Below are 16,621 nucleotides of genomic sequence, written 5' to 3'. Positions count from 1 at the left end.
GTGCAATAGTTTATCTCCTGGCGAGTGTTTCAAAGCGGGATCAGTGGAAGCAGCCTCATGAAAAAAGAGCAGTATATGTTTACTAGGTACTAGGGCTTTGTGCAAGCCTATCTGGGTACGTACCACCTACTCATTCGTTGTATTCCGGCTTAAAGGATGAGTAAGCCAGTGTAACAACAGGCGCAAGAGACATAATATCTTCGTTCCCAGGGTTGGTGGCTATTGGCGATGTAAGGAATGGTTAATACTTCCTACTTAACATCAGGTGGTCGATTTGCCCGTCCGCCTACCTAAAACATAAAAAAAAAACAATGTTTTGTCTTAGAATATGTATTAAGATTCCCATTTCTGTATCATATTTTCTTCACCACATAAGATAAATTGAGAGTACACTTACTAAAGACAACAACAATTCTCTTACTCGAATTTGAAATATTAACTATCGACCAGTTTTATCTACAATACACATTAAATACATCACGCATACCAATATCGTTGAAAATCTGTTAATTTAATTAATTAAATCGGACGAATTAATCCCATTCAATTTGCACTGATTTTATCCAAAATATTTCCGAATATGGACGTATAGCTGACAAATCAAATGACCTGTAGCCGACTTTACGACCTGCGTGCTGTTGACACTCCATAACTCACAAAAAACCTCTATTACGTAGAAAATACGGTTCAAAATAGAAACTATTAACTCAAGTTTATCAGGAGTTGAGCTCAGCCGTGTTATATTTTTATAGGCGTCATTTATAATCATTTTAAAGTTTTTAAACTGTAAAGGCATTTATAAAAAGTTAATACAGGTTATTCATTTTAAAAATATATTGTTTTATGCGATGGCCGTTTGTGTTTCGTTTCATTGTTTATACAAACAATTTTTCAGCGTTTTTAAATCGTGTATAGATTTTCCCTCTCTGTTGGGCCGACTTGGCAGTTATTCTGCCTAATGTATGAATCTTCAATCTTCGTTCCCTTAATAAATTGTCACAACAATGCTATAAATGTCTGGTAACTACTTCGTTGGTCTAGCGGTTACCTTATAAGGCCGCAGACCTTGAGGTTCTGAGTTTAACTCCTGTTTGGACCAATAGCAGTAGGCAGATCAAGCGCCGGTTGTAGTCTATAGTTAGTCCTACATCTCTATCTCTCACTTCTGATCGTGTCGGATTTGCCGTCCCATCAGATTATTGACTTGTGTTTGCGCTTACCATTGTGTACTATATTATATGCTGCGTAGTCGGCTAATCTTTCTTGATAAAGGCTGCCATCATCACAAACATTGTCCAATCGACTATCATTAAATTCCTTTTAGGTAATAGGATCCTAGTAATAAAAAAATGTTTCAACAAAACGTCATTGTTACTTCAGACTTCCCTTTTATTACAAAGATAATATATTAAGATTCTCGCTATAGCTTATTTTCATCGTGAAATTGACCAAAGGTTACTGACATTGATAAATTATTTTCATAAAAAGTATCTCCAATCTAAGTTTTCTTAGATCTAACCCAAGAAGAGATATATTTTTAAGAGATTTTTTCATTTATTGGAAACGTAACGAATGTCATATTTTATTATACAAATAATAGAATACTCCATTTTTTTAAAAGTCCTTTAGAATGCAAATAACAAACGCCGTTTCATGTTAATTTGGTAATTCGATAAGTGCGAACTATACATCTCCGTTTATATCTTGGAAGTAGATGCACAATGAAGATGGTTGACCTCTATTCTCAGAAATGGATCAGATGTCGCCAGCGAATAACAATGTAGTTAAATTTTGATTTATTGATTTTACTGTACTAAAGGTTTTTAATAAAGGTTAGATATTGCAGATTGTGACGGAATAAGTAATATTGAACAATAAGCGAATGCTCTCGACGTCGTTTAAGTTCTATAAAGTTATAAGGACAAAATTATGTTTTAAATATATATTGATATACATACCATATAATGATTTTAAGCCTATTTGAGTCGAGTTCTGCCAGTGGATAGAATGTGTTTATAATGTATTTATAATTATTATGTGAAGATCGTATGTTCAAAACCGGGTAACCATAATATGAATTTTCATAAAAAAATGAATAATTAAGCATGAAAATTAATTATTAATTTTTTATGACTCATCGCGACGGTGACTCCCATTACATCTTCTTCAGGAGAATAGGCTTTTGTACAACAGTCGCTTATTTAAGGCTGTACTATTTTACTATATGTTCTAATATTATAAATATGAAAGTAACTCTGTCTGATTGTTACGCTTTCACGGTTAAATCACTGAATCGATTTTGTAAAAAATTATTATAAAGCAAGCTTAAGCCTTAAGAAAGGCCTAAGGCTACATTTTTATACCTAAAACCTGCTTCCTCTCTTAATAAGCCGTGGCTGAAAAGTATTCAAAGGAATATGTGTTAGACATTTCAATTATTTTTATTATACAACAATAGTTTAAAAGTGAGTAGTGAGTCAGTAAAGAACAACGATGATCTCTTCCTTTACAAAATTGAAGTCCTAAATAATTAAGTATCGGCTTATTTGTCAATAGATTTGTAAGGAAAAAGATAAGTCTATTTAATAAAATTGACCGTTGCGGCAATTATAGACGAAGACACAAAATATTACATAATATTATTGTACAAGTGTCTGAGCAAAAAAGTAATAACCTATAAATGTTCCACAGCTGTTCTAAGGCCTCCACTCCCTTTTGAGTAGAAGGTTTGGGGCTCATTTCTTCTCCCTCCAAAGCGTCGGTGGATACAGATTTGGTAGATTTTCAGTTAGATACATGCGGTCACCTCGCAATGTTTTCCTTCACCGCTGAAATCAAAATATTTTTTATAAAAAAAAAATTAAACATATGAAAATTCAATGGTATTTCTTAGGTTTGAATCCGCAATCATCGGTTAAGATTCACGCGTTCTAACCACTGGGCCATCTCGGCTCAAACAAAGGTGCTCTATCACCAGCCGGTTTCGCGCTGTTTCAGCGACTCGTTAATCAAATGTTCATGAATACTCATGGTAAGTGTGACAGTAAGTTTTATGAGTTTATGAGTCATGTTACAATTGATCATCCATATAATTATTAATTCATTCATTCGTTTGTAAAATGAAATTTTAAGTTACCACCATTCGAAACGTAGATTTTACCGAGAACCGCCAAGAATTCAGTCGTTACTCTAATGATTAAATAATATAGGTTAGTTAAGTACATTTAAATTTTTAACATCAGCATCTCAAAGAATTTTTAATATTGTTATTTACTCCTTATATGTCAATGTTTTTTGTAACATGAATGTTAAATTTGACGGCGCAGCGGAATTCGTCTTGAAAAAAATACGTCTTAATCAATTTATATAATTTATAATTTTTGAAGATAGCAGGGTTCTTACTCAGACGTAAGGTCAAACGCCGGAGAGGCGGCTAGCGAGACGGCTTAGCTCCACGCGTTTGACGGACGTCTTAGTTAAATCGGGAATTATTTCATCAATCTTTTGTAATTTTGTATTTGTTATAATATTAATGTTGATTATTATAGCATAATAATTGAAAAGTGTTAATGTTTTATTGGAATACCCTCTCCTCGCCCGATATTTCTCGTCATATTGTACAATCAGGTACCCGTTAAAAAAAAACAAGTTAAGAGCGGGAAGTCTCTTTAAATTTATTAACTGACAACGCTAAAGGTATACATAGAATTCTATTATAATAGCTGAGTAGATGAACTAATATTAATAATATTTCAGAGACGGAAACTTCTTTCAAGTTAATGCTACGTTTATAACCGTTTCTATGAAAGCAAAATCAATAATACTGCGGATATACAAATATTATTGTGAATATACTGTAATGCTAATAACTGTATCTTTGTTTAAAATCAAAAATAGTTCATACAATAGCTGGGTTGTTCGCTGAAACGATATCATAATTGTAATACCGGTGGCATCCACACTAAGCAAGCTTTAGTCGTGGATAAATTTGTTTAACGACCCTAATGAGATTCTCAAGCCCTGAGTTCTAATTAATTTATAATTCTTAGATAGTCGTTATTTATTTTAGATTCTTTATTTCTATTTGTTTTCACGGATGTTTGAATTAAGGCAGTCTATCAGTGACGTTAACAAAAGAAAATTTTAATAGTAAACTACACATCATATTTCTCATATTTCACACTCGTTGTTGGTATATGATAGCACTTACTAAAAGAAAAAAAAAAATATTATCTTCAAGCAGGTCACTTTTTTTTTCTTAAATATCTTTCTAATTACGTAACACGAGTATTGTATTGCTTTATATGTATAGATTCAATAAATTATATACATAATAACATTATATTAGAGTAATAAAAGAATGTAATATTTAATATCTCATAATAAAGGGAAAACAAATGTGCCAAAGTAATGATGCGACGCAATTTAAATATTACTGGTAGACATTAAAATGTGTGCAGTCAAACAGACAGGGTTAATTTTATATGTAAATGTATGTACTACCTTTTCCTGAGAAAGGGTCGCATAATATTATGTGACAATAAATCGTTAACACGAGAAAAGTCAGGCTTACTTAATAAGCCATAAAACTAAACACAACTAGCAGTCAAAAAACAAGAGTGGCACATGTTGAAATAAAAAAAATACTGTTTGTGACATCGAAACTAATGATTATTGAAAGAACTTACGATTTAAGAAAACCTAATTAAAGAAATTTTACGAGCCGGTTGGCGTGTTGGTAGATACTCGCCTTTCACGTCGATGGTTATGTGTTAAATTCCCACCAAGGACAGACATTTGTTTGCATGAACATGTCTGTTTGTCCTGAGTCTGGGTGTAATTATCTATAAAAGTATATGTTTACAAAAGAAAAGTAGTATATGTAGTATATCAGTTGTCTGGTTTTCATAGTACAAGCTCTGCTGAATTTGGGATCAGATGGCCATGTGTGAGTAATGTCCCAGGATATTTATTATATTATTATTATTATAAAACGAAGTATATTGTTTATACGTCACGTTGATATAAGGGAGTAGAGAGCGGCACGGGGCATGATGGTATACGATTACGTCATTCGTTTGCCGTCACGGTATACGAGTCGGTCTTACCGCGGCGCGCCGATAGATGTTTCATAACACAAATAAAAAAAAAAAAAAAATCGCAACTAAATGAAACTTTTAGGACTCACTCGAACTATTGTGGATTTTTTATATTTTATTTTGGTTTATACTTAAAATATAAACGGAATTTTATAAATAAATAATAAAAAATACGTATGTAAGTACGTATGTAAGTCCGAATTCAAAATTTCCAATTATCCCTTCAAGTGTGCGCTTCGATCTTGGATAAAATATAATTATTGAATTCTATTGATTCAATTATTATTATCAACAGCTGAAAGGTTGTTTGAATATTTTTTCCTATTCTTATTCCATGCCATTCAGATTAGGCTATCGTCACACTTTTAAGAAAATCACTCTCTGAAAATAACGTAATAATAATAAGCCTTTTAGAAACATTTTTGTTACATCATTACATAATACTAAAATTATCAGTCTAGTGAGTTGACATCGGTAACATTACTTACGGACATTTATAATATTGACAATGGTTATTGGCTATTATATTAAATAAATAAATAATACTTAATAATAATAATGTCCTCCAGACCGATTTCGGCCACACAGGAGATATTATAGTGCACAAGTGTGTGCGCAAACACAGGTGCACTCTTTATTCCCTAACTCTAATAATCCGATGGGACGGCAATTTGACACGACCGGAAAGAGTTCAGGCGCAGGACCAACGGCTTACGTGCTTTCCGAGGCACGCGAGTGTATACACTTCCAAATTCTAGACTCCGGGATGCTACTGAGAATTTTCTGTCAGAAAAACTTAATAACTTTTTATTGGCCCGAACTGGGAATTGAACCAATGAGGCAGAGCAATTAATACTTACTAGGTCAGTGCAAACGATTAACGCATGACGTGTTTCACAATGACTTTATACTTATGGTTTATCGCTTTTTAGTTATATATTTATTAAAAAAAGACCGATTAATACTTTTAAATCGCTACAACTTATTAGAAACAAAGCTACCAACGGTTTGAAATATAGATTTTTCTATTCGTTACCATTCAATATTAACATATGTATATTAATAAACTACATCTAAATTTATATAACTGCCTGAAAAATATTGTAATGTTGTATTGACTAATCTCAAGTAGATGTATTTATAATGTTTCTCGCTTAATATAAATATATATATATATATATATTTATATTAAATAACTATCATTGCGACCTGGTTAATATGTGTTTTTTTTCGAAAACTATAACCATGTAAAAAATAAACTATTAACTCGTTGTTTATAAGATGTTCTACTACTCGAAAATAATTGTTCGTTCTCGTTTATATAGGTAACGCTAAAATCCTTTGAATTGTTGTGTTCCAGGTGGAAGAAGGAGCTAGTTTAATACAATGCACATAACATCTTAGTTCTCAAGGCATGTAGCGCAATGGCAATGTAAATAATGGTTAATATTTCTTGCGGCGCCAATGTCAATGGACGGTGATGACCACTTACCACCAGGTGGCCTATTTGCCCGTCTGCCTACACACGTCATATATATATAAGAAAAACTTCAGTAAAGCTCCACATGTTCTATTACATCGATTAGATATAAAATTATTAGTTGATAATTTGCGATAAGCACACGTATGAAACTATCATGAGAACATTATATAACAAACATAACGAGCAAACGATTTGTGAACCGATCGTACTGAGTGTGAATTAATAACGATTTAAAATGAACTTGTTTATAAAGGAACGCTTTCAGCTTTAATATTATATCGCTTGTTTTGATCAGTTCGCCGCGCGCCGCTGTAACGCACGCACGCAACTTAACGAGACGAAATTTATATGTTTACAGTCACGTGTTAATAGCCGTCTGTGTAGCGAAACAATGTTGAAATGTGACGTTCGATTGAAGATGCTTTAAAGTTGTGTTGTGTTAAATGGAGCCGATAGGTGTTGCGTGGGGCAAGTCGGGCGTGTGTATGCCGTGCTTAGTGATATTGGTTGCCTTGTCAACCATGGTCCGAGGGCTCGTGGAGACCGAGGAGTTCATGAGTGACCTGGACTTGCCGAGTGAGTATTTAAGGTTGGAGATAAGATAATAGCTGAATGTTTTATATTTTATATGAATGTGCTTGTGTGTTTTATATTTATTTTGTAGAAATTGTTTTACGTTAAAACTTATAATATTAAGGAAATTAATTATTATATCCATTATTTGCTTATTTCGATATCATTTTTTAATTATATTATTTTAATTTTTTTTTGTCGTTCTACTTGAAAATACTGATTATAACAGTTTTTTTTTAGAATCATTATTTAGATGCATTTTTTTCTTTTAACAATCGAATTAGGTCACCATTTTACACACAAATACCTAATTGTTATTATGGATGAATAAATAATAAACTTATATAAATTATAATTGGCTAACTACTCTTCCACTGCTTCTTCGATGCTGCTCACCAGATTAAGAGGAATTTGACGCTGCAATTTTCTTATAGGAAATATAGCTGATTACAAACGCTGCGCACTGATCATGAGTGAACTGGTAATTTCACTGTCTTGCTCCTAAACTGGCTTATATATTATAATCACTTTTGTTTTCTAATATTTACTTATATGTATTAGGTCCTCCAGACCGATTTTGGCCACGACGGCCAATCTCAAGAGAGATTATCCAACTGCGTAGGAGATATTATAGTGCACAAGTGTGTGCGCAAGTACAGGCGCACTCTCTATTCCCTTACCCTCATAATTCGATGGGTACGGCAATCCGACACGACGCTCGAGTTCAGGCGCAGGACCAACGGCTTTACGTGCTTTCCGAGGCACGGGAGTGTACACACTTCCAACTTGGAGACTCCGGGCTGCTACTGAGAATTTTTTGACAGAAAAATCCAATAACTTTTTATTGGCCTGATCTGGGAATTGAACCCAGGACCTCTGGGTCTGCGGCGTTACATCGAGCCTATAGACCAACGAGGCAGTTGTCTTATATGTATATATATGTCGGAATCAGAAGGGACTTTAAAATGATTTTGGCTGTTATCCTCCATGGTGGGCATGATAATGGCGGAATATCCGAAATAAAGATACGTTTTATTTATTCAGTACACTGTTATTTAATTTCCCAGTACAATTACACAAAATAAAATACGGTAAGATTGGATTGAGATCTTGGATTGAGAGCCAATAGGTTAGAAAGTGTCTGCCTCGTATGACAGTGAAAATTGAATGATCAGCTGTCAGCACGTTTTACGACACACTACCCTATTCGGGATTACCCGCTCTTAAAATAATTATTCTATTACAAATAACTAACTGTCATAAACGATTTGTTATAACAAAAACACAATAATTATCAGACCATTAAAAATGAGCAAACTATGATTTACTATTTAATATCCCACTGAAATTATCAACGCGCCGTCATATATGAAGTATTATTATATTTTAAATCAATGAACGAACGATTCGGTCTTATCGGACGCTTCAACTATTTTAACGTTTTTTTGAAACATTGTGTAATATACCAGAAATTAATAGTCCAACTTGTGAAGTGTTTTGTATGTGTTTTATTGTTGTCTTTTTTGATGGATCGTAACTGATGAACTGTGTCTTCGGATCCTTAGTTTTGACGATGGCATAAGGATAGAGGTTTCAGATTACTCCGTGTGCTTTGTGCAAGCTCGTCTGGGTAGGTACCACCCACTCATCAGATATACTACGGTAAAAGAGCAGTACTTGATATTGTTTAGTATTGACAAGGGACATAACATCGTAGTTCCCAACGTTGGTGGCGCAATGGCGATGTAAGCCATGGTTAACATTTCTCACAATGTCAATGTCTATGGGCGTTGGTAACCATTTACCGTCAGTTGGCCCATATGCTCGTCCACCTATATATTCTATATAAAAAATATTGCAATTAAATAACAATATCAATTTTATTGCTTTAATTTAATGAGCCTAGATGGCCCAGTGGTTAGACCACATTGCAATAGAAGATAGCCGATTCAAATCCCAGTACCATTGAATATTTATATAATTATAATAATATAATAATATCCTGGGACGTTTTTCACACACGGCCATCTGATCCCTTTATTTGTTTCCCTGTATTTATTGATTAAGCTTGTACAGAGCCTGTACTAGGGAAACCAGACAACTGATATACTACATATACTATTTTTCTTTTGCAAATACATACATATATAGATAATTACACCCAGACTCAGGACAAACAGACATGTTCATGCACACAAATATTTATTCTGGGTGGGAATCGAACCCACAACCTTCAGCGTGAAAGGCAAGCATCCATCAACCACGCCAACCGGCTCGTCATGTTATATGTATGTACTGTGTTTGTATTCTCGTAGCAATGGGTTTTTACTTTACTTTATTGGTGTTAAAAGTATTGTAGTAGTCGATTCTAGAACGCTATCCCAATAAATATAATTTTAAGTTATTTATACATATATGAAACAATTGTTTGGGTGATAAAAAAATAAATAGCGAAATATGACTTTCTTTATCTGCCATGTTTGAATGTATATAAAACTTAGATTCTCGTATGTGGCGCCGAATTAAGATAAAGATAAGGGCGTTATGATATGGACCCAAAGGGATTGCGTAGTATAGATCGATGTGAACTTCGTGATTTATTCTTGACACCATGAACAGATAACGGTGCTCTTGGCTGAAATGTTTGAACAAATTAAACGGGACTTTGTAGGATAATTTGTGCCCGTAACGTTTCAATTTTAAAATAATCTAGATATTATCCCAATCTATCTACCTCGTGCTATACTACTGAACATTCATAAACTCAGTATATGATCAGTCCACTGCCACGTTAGTGTATTAATGTTAAGTTGCTAAGTCGGTAACCTATGCTTCTTCGGTAAAGGCTTTACATCTAGACACTAGACCAAGCAGGTGGTCTATATATATATATATATATATATATATATATATATATATATATATATATATATATATATATATATATATAATCTAATGAAATGGTTTTAGATTTTGACGAGCTTTAATTTTATCAATTTAAATTGGAAATACGCGTTAAAAAATGCATATCTATATTTAGATCTTTCAAAATTTTTCAATAATAATTGAATTTCGACCACGAGGCTAAAACGAACATATTTGTGCTGACCGGAATGAATATTGGCCATCATTTATTATTTAAATATATTTTTTTTATACAATAAACGTATAAACGATATCTATTAAATTAAATAAGTGCTTGGATAATTACGAGTTACCTAAGGTAAGTTCACGTATCTCACTTACCTTTCAGTATTCCTAACAGCTGAAACAAACAGAGACTATTCTCATGAGTGTAAACTTGTAAAGCTCTTCTTTGTTTACATTTCATTAGATACGGAACTCGAGCGTTCAGCGTTGAGTGGATTGTTTTTTATTTTTATTTTTATATACAACTAGCGACTCGCTCCGGCTTCGCACGGGTAGAATTAGACTCACCATAAAAAATGATATTGAAGGACAAATATATAAAGAAAAGTTATTGTCTTTTTTGGGCTAGGAATCTTTGCGTTCGTTTATCTAACAACTCATTAAAGTTTCATTACAATGAATTAATGGTTTAGGAAGGCATAGAGGACAAACATACAAACATTCATTTTTATTAATTAAGAAGAAAACTAGAGTAAGCCGTCACGACTACGCCCACTGTGGAACAAAAACATATTTACGTATTTCGTACTCCTAAAGTATTTAGTCATTTTATTTGTCTTAGTGTGTTGAAAATAGTGACCATTTGAACTTGTACACTTGATGAATTTGTTTAACATGTATATAAATAAATTTCCAAGCCGATATAGACAAATCAGATTTTCCGTAATTGCATTGACGTGATTTTCCATTTTGCAACTAAATAATCATATAAATGTTCACATAAAACATCATCGTAAACAACTTGCAACATCTACACACAAGTGATGAAGATATTCTGTCAAATATCCAGTCACACGGCCTTGCATGATAACATTGCAATATATCCTGTAATTTATTTCAACGTATGCAAGTTTCCTCACTACAATTTGCTTAAACGCTGAGCACGAGATGAATTGTAAACACAGATATAGTTCTTAAAAAAAATCAAGCTTTGGTAACTCGTGTTTTATGCACTGACTGTATTGAAATAGCCAGTATTATTATTCTGGCGAAGGCCTTGAAAGCTAAAGCTAAACAGCGACATAAAGTTCGTTTAGGCTGCAATTTTGTTTTATAATATAACACTCATTTATCCTGCGTATGACTCGATATAGTATGACTCGAAGTATGACTTGATTTTAATTAAAAATCAAGTCATACTTCGTAAATTAAATGTTTATTATATGAAACCATATATCGTTTTTAATGAGGTAAATTATTTTGACCACTTGTGCCTATTTATCATTATACTAATATTAAAATTAGTTTTACTTGGGCGTAAGTATTCGTGCAAGCCCGCTTGGTTGATAGGACCCTCTCGTCACTTAATTACTGGTAAACAGAACCACTTAGTTTAATGAATGAGTGAGCCAGTGTAACTAAAGGCAAAGGAGACAAAAAACGATATAATGTTTGATTAATATTTTTTTCAGTGTCTATAGGCGGTGATGACCAGTGGCCAGCAGGTATCTCATTTACCAAGCTAACAAATGAAAAACATAAAAAGAAATATTACTAATTTTTTTTCATGCAATAAAAGGAATAAAATTTAGTACATAATATACCAACCAGATTGTTAGTGCATTGATTGCCAGTGAGTGCAAAGTTTTAGCTCAATTGGTTGTGGAAGTTGCTCGAAATGCAGACACGGAATTTGTTTAAAGGTTTTGTTTGTTTTCTTAGACTTACTAAAATTACTTTCTGTGCGATTTGAAGAAACCTATGATAAGAAGCGGTATGAATTAACATAATTTCTGACTGGGCTTTATTTCTACAATAGACTTTCTCGTTGATCTATTGGCTAGTTTAATACGCTGCAGATCCTGAAGTCCTGGATACCCGAGTCAGGATAAAAAGTTATTTAGTTTTTTATCTATATTTTCTCATTAGCCAATTATCTTAGCCGGGAATCTGGAGAAGATTACGCTCTATACCCCTTATATCTTTGATCGTTACGAATTTTCTATTCGATTTGATTACGAAACTGCACCTGTCACTGGAAACTGTAATAATATGTCCCGCGCAACGACGCTGTTCTCAAGGGAGACTAGTCCGTTGGTTATATAATACACAAATTAATATTCCTTTGTTTGCCCAGCGTCCGTTTTTATACTATACATTGAGTTGAAACTTTGTACAGTTGATATTAGCGTTAGTTTTTAAATGTAAACATTAGTATCATGATTCTATCATAACAAACTGTTATAAAGGTTGTTTACAGAGCCAGTAAAATAGGTATTATTAGATATTAAGGGTTGTTTTTTGGTAAATTAGTTACATTTTCAAATAATTCGTAAAGCATTTTTGCTTTAGTTTATTACTTCTTTTAAATTCTTTGTTCATTAAATATATAAAGAGCTACTGAAATATTCTTTAAGTAACGAGGTGGAAGTCATATGTAGGATAACATATTGTATGCTAACACTGCGTGGGATGGTTGCGTATGGGTGGAAAGGTCACGTGATATACTGGCTGTATTATATTTCCGAATATCAATAGAAAAATTGAGATCACATAAATTGGGTTCTTACACACACCCACTTAGTAATACTGTATTACCAGTTTTGTAGAGCAACTCCTCTTCGTGATGAGATTGAAATTTCAATATAGTTTCTTTATATAATATTTCTCATGCAAAAAGCTTAAGAGTTTCACTCCTTTGACAAGTACGGAGTACGTGTAATGAAAAAATGTGTATGTCTTTATATTGATACTGGTGCAATAATGAGTAGTATTTTTTTTAAATAAATATAGTAAATATCAAATATTTTTATTTAAATTACTTGTCGTTCTTGTTTAAAATTATTGCTAAATTTTACGTTTACTTATTTATTGCTTCTACCAACAAAAATAGATTAAGATTACATTGTATCCACTAATTAAAACTGTACTTAGAATTGCTCATATGGATGCAGCACCTTTTTCCGGATGTTTTTGCCACTTTGCAATTTGATGGTATAATTATCTCACTTATTGTGGCTGACTCCGATGTTTAGATGAACAGAGCGGCGGCGTCGTCATCTATTTACGTGTCGCAATACAGTCACAACCACGTGGCGGTGTATCCAGTTTTTTTTTTTAAATTATCACTGTCTTATAAATCAATCCTTGTGCGTTGTGCACACATCCTGACCACACGTTAGGATGCCTGCTGTGCTTGTCTCATATGCTTCACTTATGAGGAAAGCCTTTTAAGCTTGAGGAGTTAATCTCTAGTTGTTGTATTTGTAATAATAGAATAAGTTTTTTTAAAGAATACATTTGAAACGAAATATATTTTGTTACAATGCCATAACCATGACACGATTTATGTATAATTTTAAGTATCGTGAAATATATAGTTTTTAGACCTGAATAATAAGAATAATCATTTCTTATTTCGAGAAACAACCGGTAAGAAAACCTAGTTAACATTTGTTCTTAACATGCACAAGTACACTTAGTGAGCGAGATTTTAAGTTTGAAACGCTTCTATAAATAAACCATTCTCAATAAATCTTAAAACTTCCTTGAGATAATAATTCTAGTTTGAATATTTCAGGAGTATTTTAATATTAATTAAAAATATAAACCACAATCAATTTTCATTTTATATACATAAGTTTTTCGTTATTATAAAATAAACTGGTGTGGCTAGTGGTTCGTGTGCACTTTAAAATTGCAGATAAAGTTTTCGGTTATCCTCTCGCAAACTTTGGAAAGTTGCAGCATTTGTAACGATGCATACAGGTTATGTCGTAGAAGTCTCACTAAATATTACAAATGTGAAAGTTTGTTTCTTTGAAGATTTTTCCTTCATTCGTGATGATATGACTAGATGGATTCTTTTAAAGTTTTGCATTGAAAGTTGATATGGTAGATGATATTTTTTAATTATCTGATTAAAGTGGGCAAAATCAAACGGCCACGAGCAACTTGATGGTTCATGAGCTTATTTTATGGTTATAATTCATCTCTTGCTGCTCGGTAGTGAAGGGAAACAACGTCAGATCATGAGCACGCGAATGAAATTCTACCACATGTTCCAATTTGTACTTGAGTAATATAATATAATTTGTTATAAGCTCCAAGTCTTATACATATATGTATTATATAGTTTAAATAAATTAATATATTTCCAAGTGTTTTATATTATTATGTTTTTTAAATATAATATGATAAAACAACTTATGATTATAAAATTGCAGCACCAGAGGAAAGGTCAATGGCGTTGAGGAATTCGTTTATTACTACTTTGAATAGCATGATATCGAATGGCAATAACATATTGTGGTTTTGAAATAACACAGTTGATGGAAGCTGGTTCCATAATTTTCAGGTACGTGACAGAAAAGTCCTGGAATTACTAGAAATTAAAGAGGAGCGGGCGTTTAGGTAGTAGCGTTTAGTAGTAGATTTGAAATGTATATATTCAGATTCATTCTCCCATTGTAAAATCGAAAAGACGAGGAGACATATCTTCTCGATGCTCCAAGTAATCCAACAAGCATATTTATTGAGAATTTTCTACATATCGAACCGGACCAAGAACTAGGTATAAAGGTCCGAACGCTTATCCGAACGTTGCAAAACTAGCAACTGGTAGCAAAACTTTGTGAAAGGAAAGTTTTGATCTTACCATTCTAAATTCTAACTCTAATTTTCTTTAAAAATACTTTAATAGTATTTAATTTTATATATAAGTTAAAGTAACGACTTTAAGTTTAAGAAAAAGGTATTAGATAGTAAAAATTAAGAAAATAAGTTTGATTACTATTATGTATATTATTAAAAAAAAAACATACAAAGGAAGTAAAAGACTAAGACGAGAACGGTGTAAAACGGTAAGTAAAATAGGTAGTTCAATCTACGTTGATGCGTCCTACACGTTTTTCCAATCGCCAGTGCAAGTGTGTAATATAAGCTGGAATACTTTAGTGCAATAGTTTTTATGGATTCCCTAACTATAAGCAAGGCCAAACTATTTGAAATTGGTGCATAAATTCGTATTTAGCAACAAAACTAGTCTTCACCCTTGACTCTAAGTCTTTAAAAAAGCTATAATGCTTACTGCGGAAACATCTTATTCTTTAATCCTTTTTTTTAATTAGGAAGGCACTTAGGTTATCTTACAAAGAAAATATTTAAAAAAAGCACGGCTACGCGTTAGCAAGTCATGCAATTACGAAGAAACTATTCAAGTAAAACATAATTTATATAAAATTACAGCCTTTAGACAATATTTTAATTATTTATTTATGAATATACAAACAGTTTTTACCATACAATACCGTCGGTGATTCTTTTCAAATGGAAAGGTCATTTTGAAAATGCATTAGTTTCAAGAAAATGGCTATTTTTGATGCTCTTAAAAGCTCACATATCAGACAATCAGAAATTAAACAGTTTTCTCAAAATTCTGAGATATGACAAGTCCTTTAAGAAAAGATAAATTTAGCTGTTGAAGAGAGAAATAACTCCACTTTATATGTGATGTCAATTGAGAAATATGGCGACATGAATGAAGATATTCATGTCGCCATATTTATATAGGCTGTCATGATATTGACTTATGTAGTCATCTTAAATTTGTATATAAAATATTTTAATAATCATTTAATCGCTACAATATAAATGTTAAGTAACCCGGAAATATATTCAGAAATTTGCTTAGATAATTTGAAATTAATTATCAGCGAATATTATTATTATATATTGCTAACAATTTAAAAAAATGATTAACTTATAATTTTAGTACTTCAATAAACAGTAGAGCGTATATTATTCTTAGAAAAGGTTTCAGATTTGGAAGTATTTTTTGATGATATAAGAGAAATTATGCAATATAACTATAGTTAATATTTATTTGCTAATTGATTACTTATTAACTTGGTAATTAATCATTTTAAGGATGTAAGATAACCCTTTTATTTAATAGTCAAAGGATAAAATCCTTTAGCCATTTCATACTTTATATTAATACGTGAAACTTTGTACTCTTTCGTTCTTAATATTGCGTGCACGAAGAATTGTTAGATTCGGCATTCGGATCGGATTTGTTAGTTAAAGTATATATGGAAAAGGAATGCAGAATGCTATAATATGTACATTATATTCAATAAAATAAAACATTCATAGTTTATGTACATACTGCCAATGACAGCACACATGTCAGTCTAAACAATAACACGTTTTTTTATATTGTATTTTTTTTTTATGTAATAATGTCAAGGTTTTGTTTTGCTAAGCCTCGCTTATAATATTTTTCGTATTATTTACTTATAAAAAATTAAAAAGTCATACAAGCTTTGTTGTGGATCTTCAATATATATTCGGATTTAGTATTTTATCAAAAATG

General features: G+C 32.2%; 1 protein-coding gene across 1 annotated transcript in view; it reads left to right on the top strand.

Annotated features, from left to right (window-relative positions):
- Positions 1-6,898: 6,898 nt before the first annotated feature.
- The window catches only part of LOC126776091 (neural cell adhesion molecule 2-like), a 62,686-nt gene continuing 52,963 nt past the window's right edge, over positions 6,899-16,621 (top strand). The window contains exon 1 of the mRNA XM_050498375.1: positions 6,899-7,158. Within this exon, the coding sequence (XP_050354332.1) occupies positions 7,026-7,158 (133 nt within the window). The 5' untranslated portion in view covers positions 6,899-7,025. The remainder of the gene's footprint in view (positions 7,159-16,621) is intronic.

This window comes from Nymphalis io, chromosome 19 (assembly GCF_905147045.1).
Source record: "Nymphalis io chromosome 19, ilAglIoxx1.1, whole genome shotgun sequence".
NCBI lineage: Eukaryota > Metazoa > Arthropoda > Insecta > Lepidoptera > Nymphalidae > Nymphalis > Nymphalis io.
Note: the sequence above shows the minus strand (reverse complement) of the source record. Positions and strands in the feature narration are given on the sequence as shown.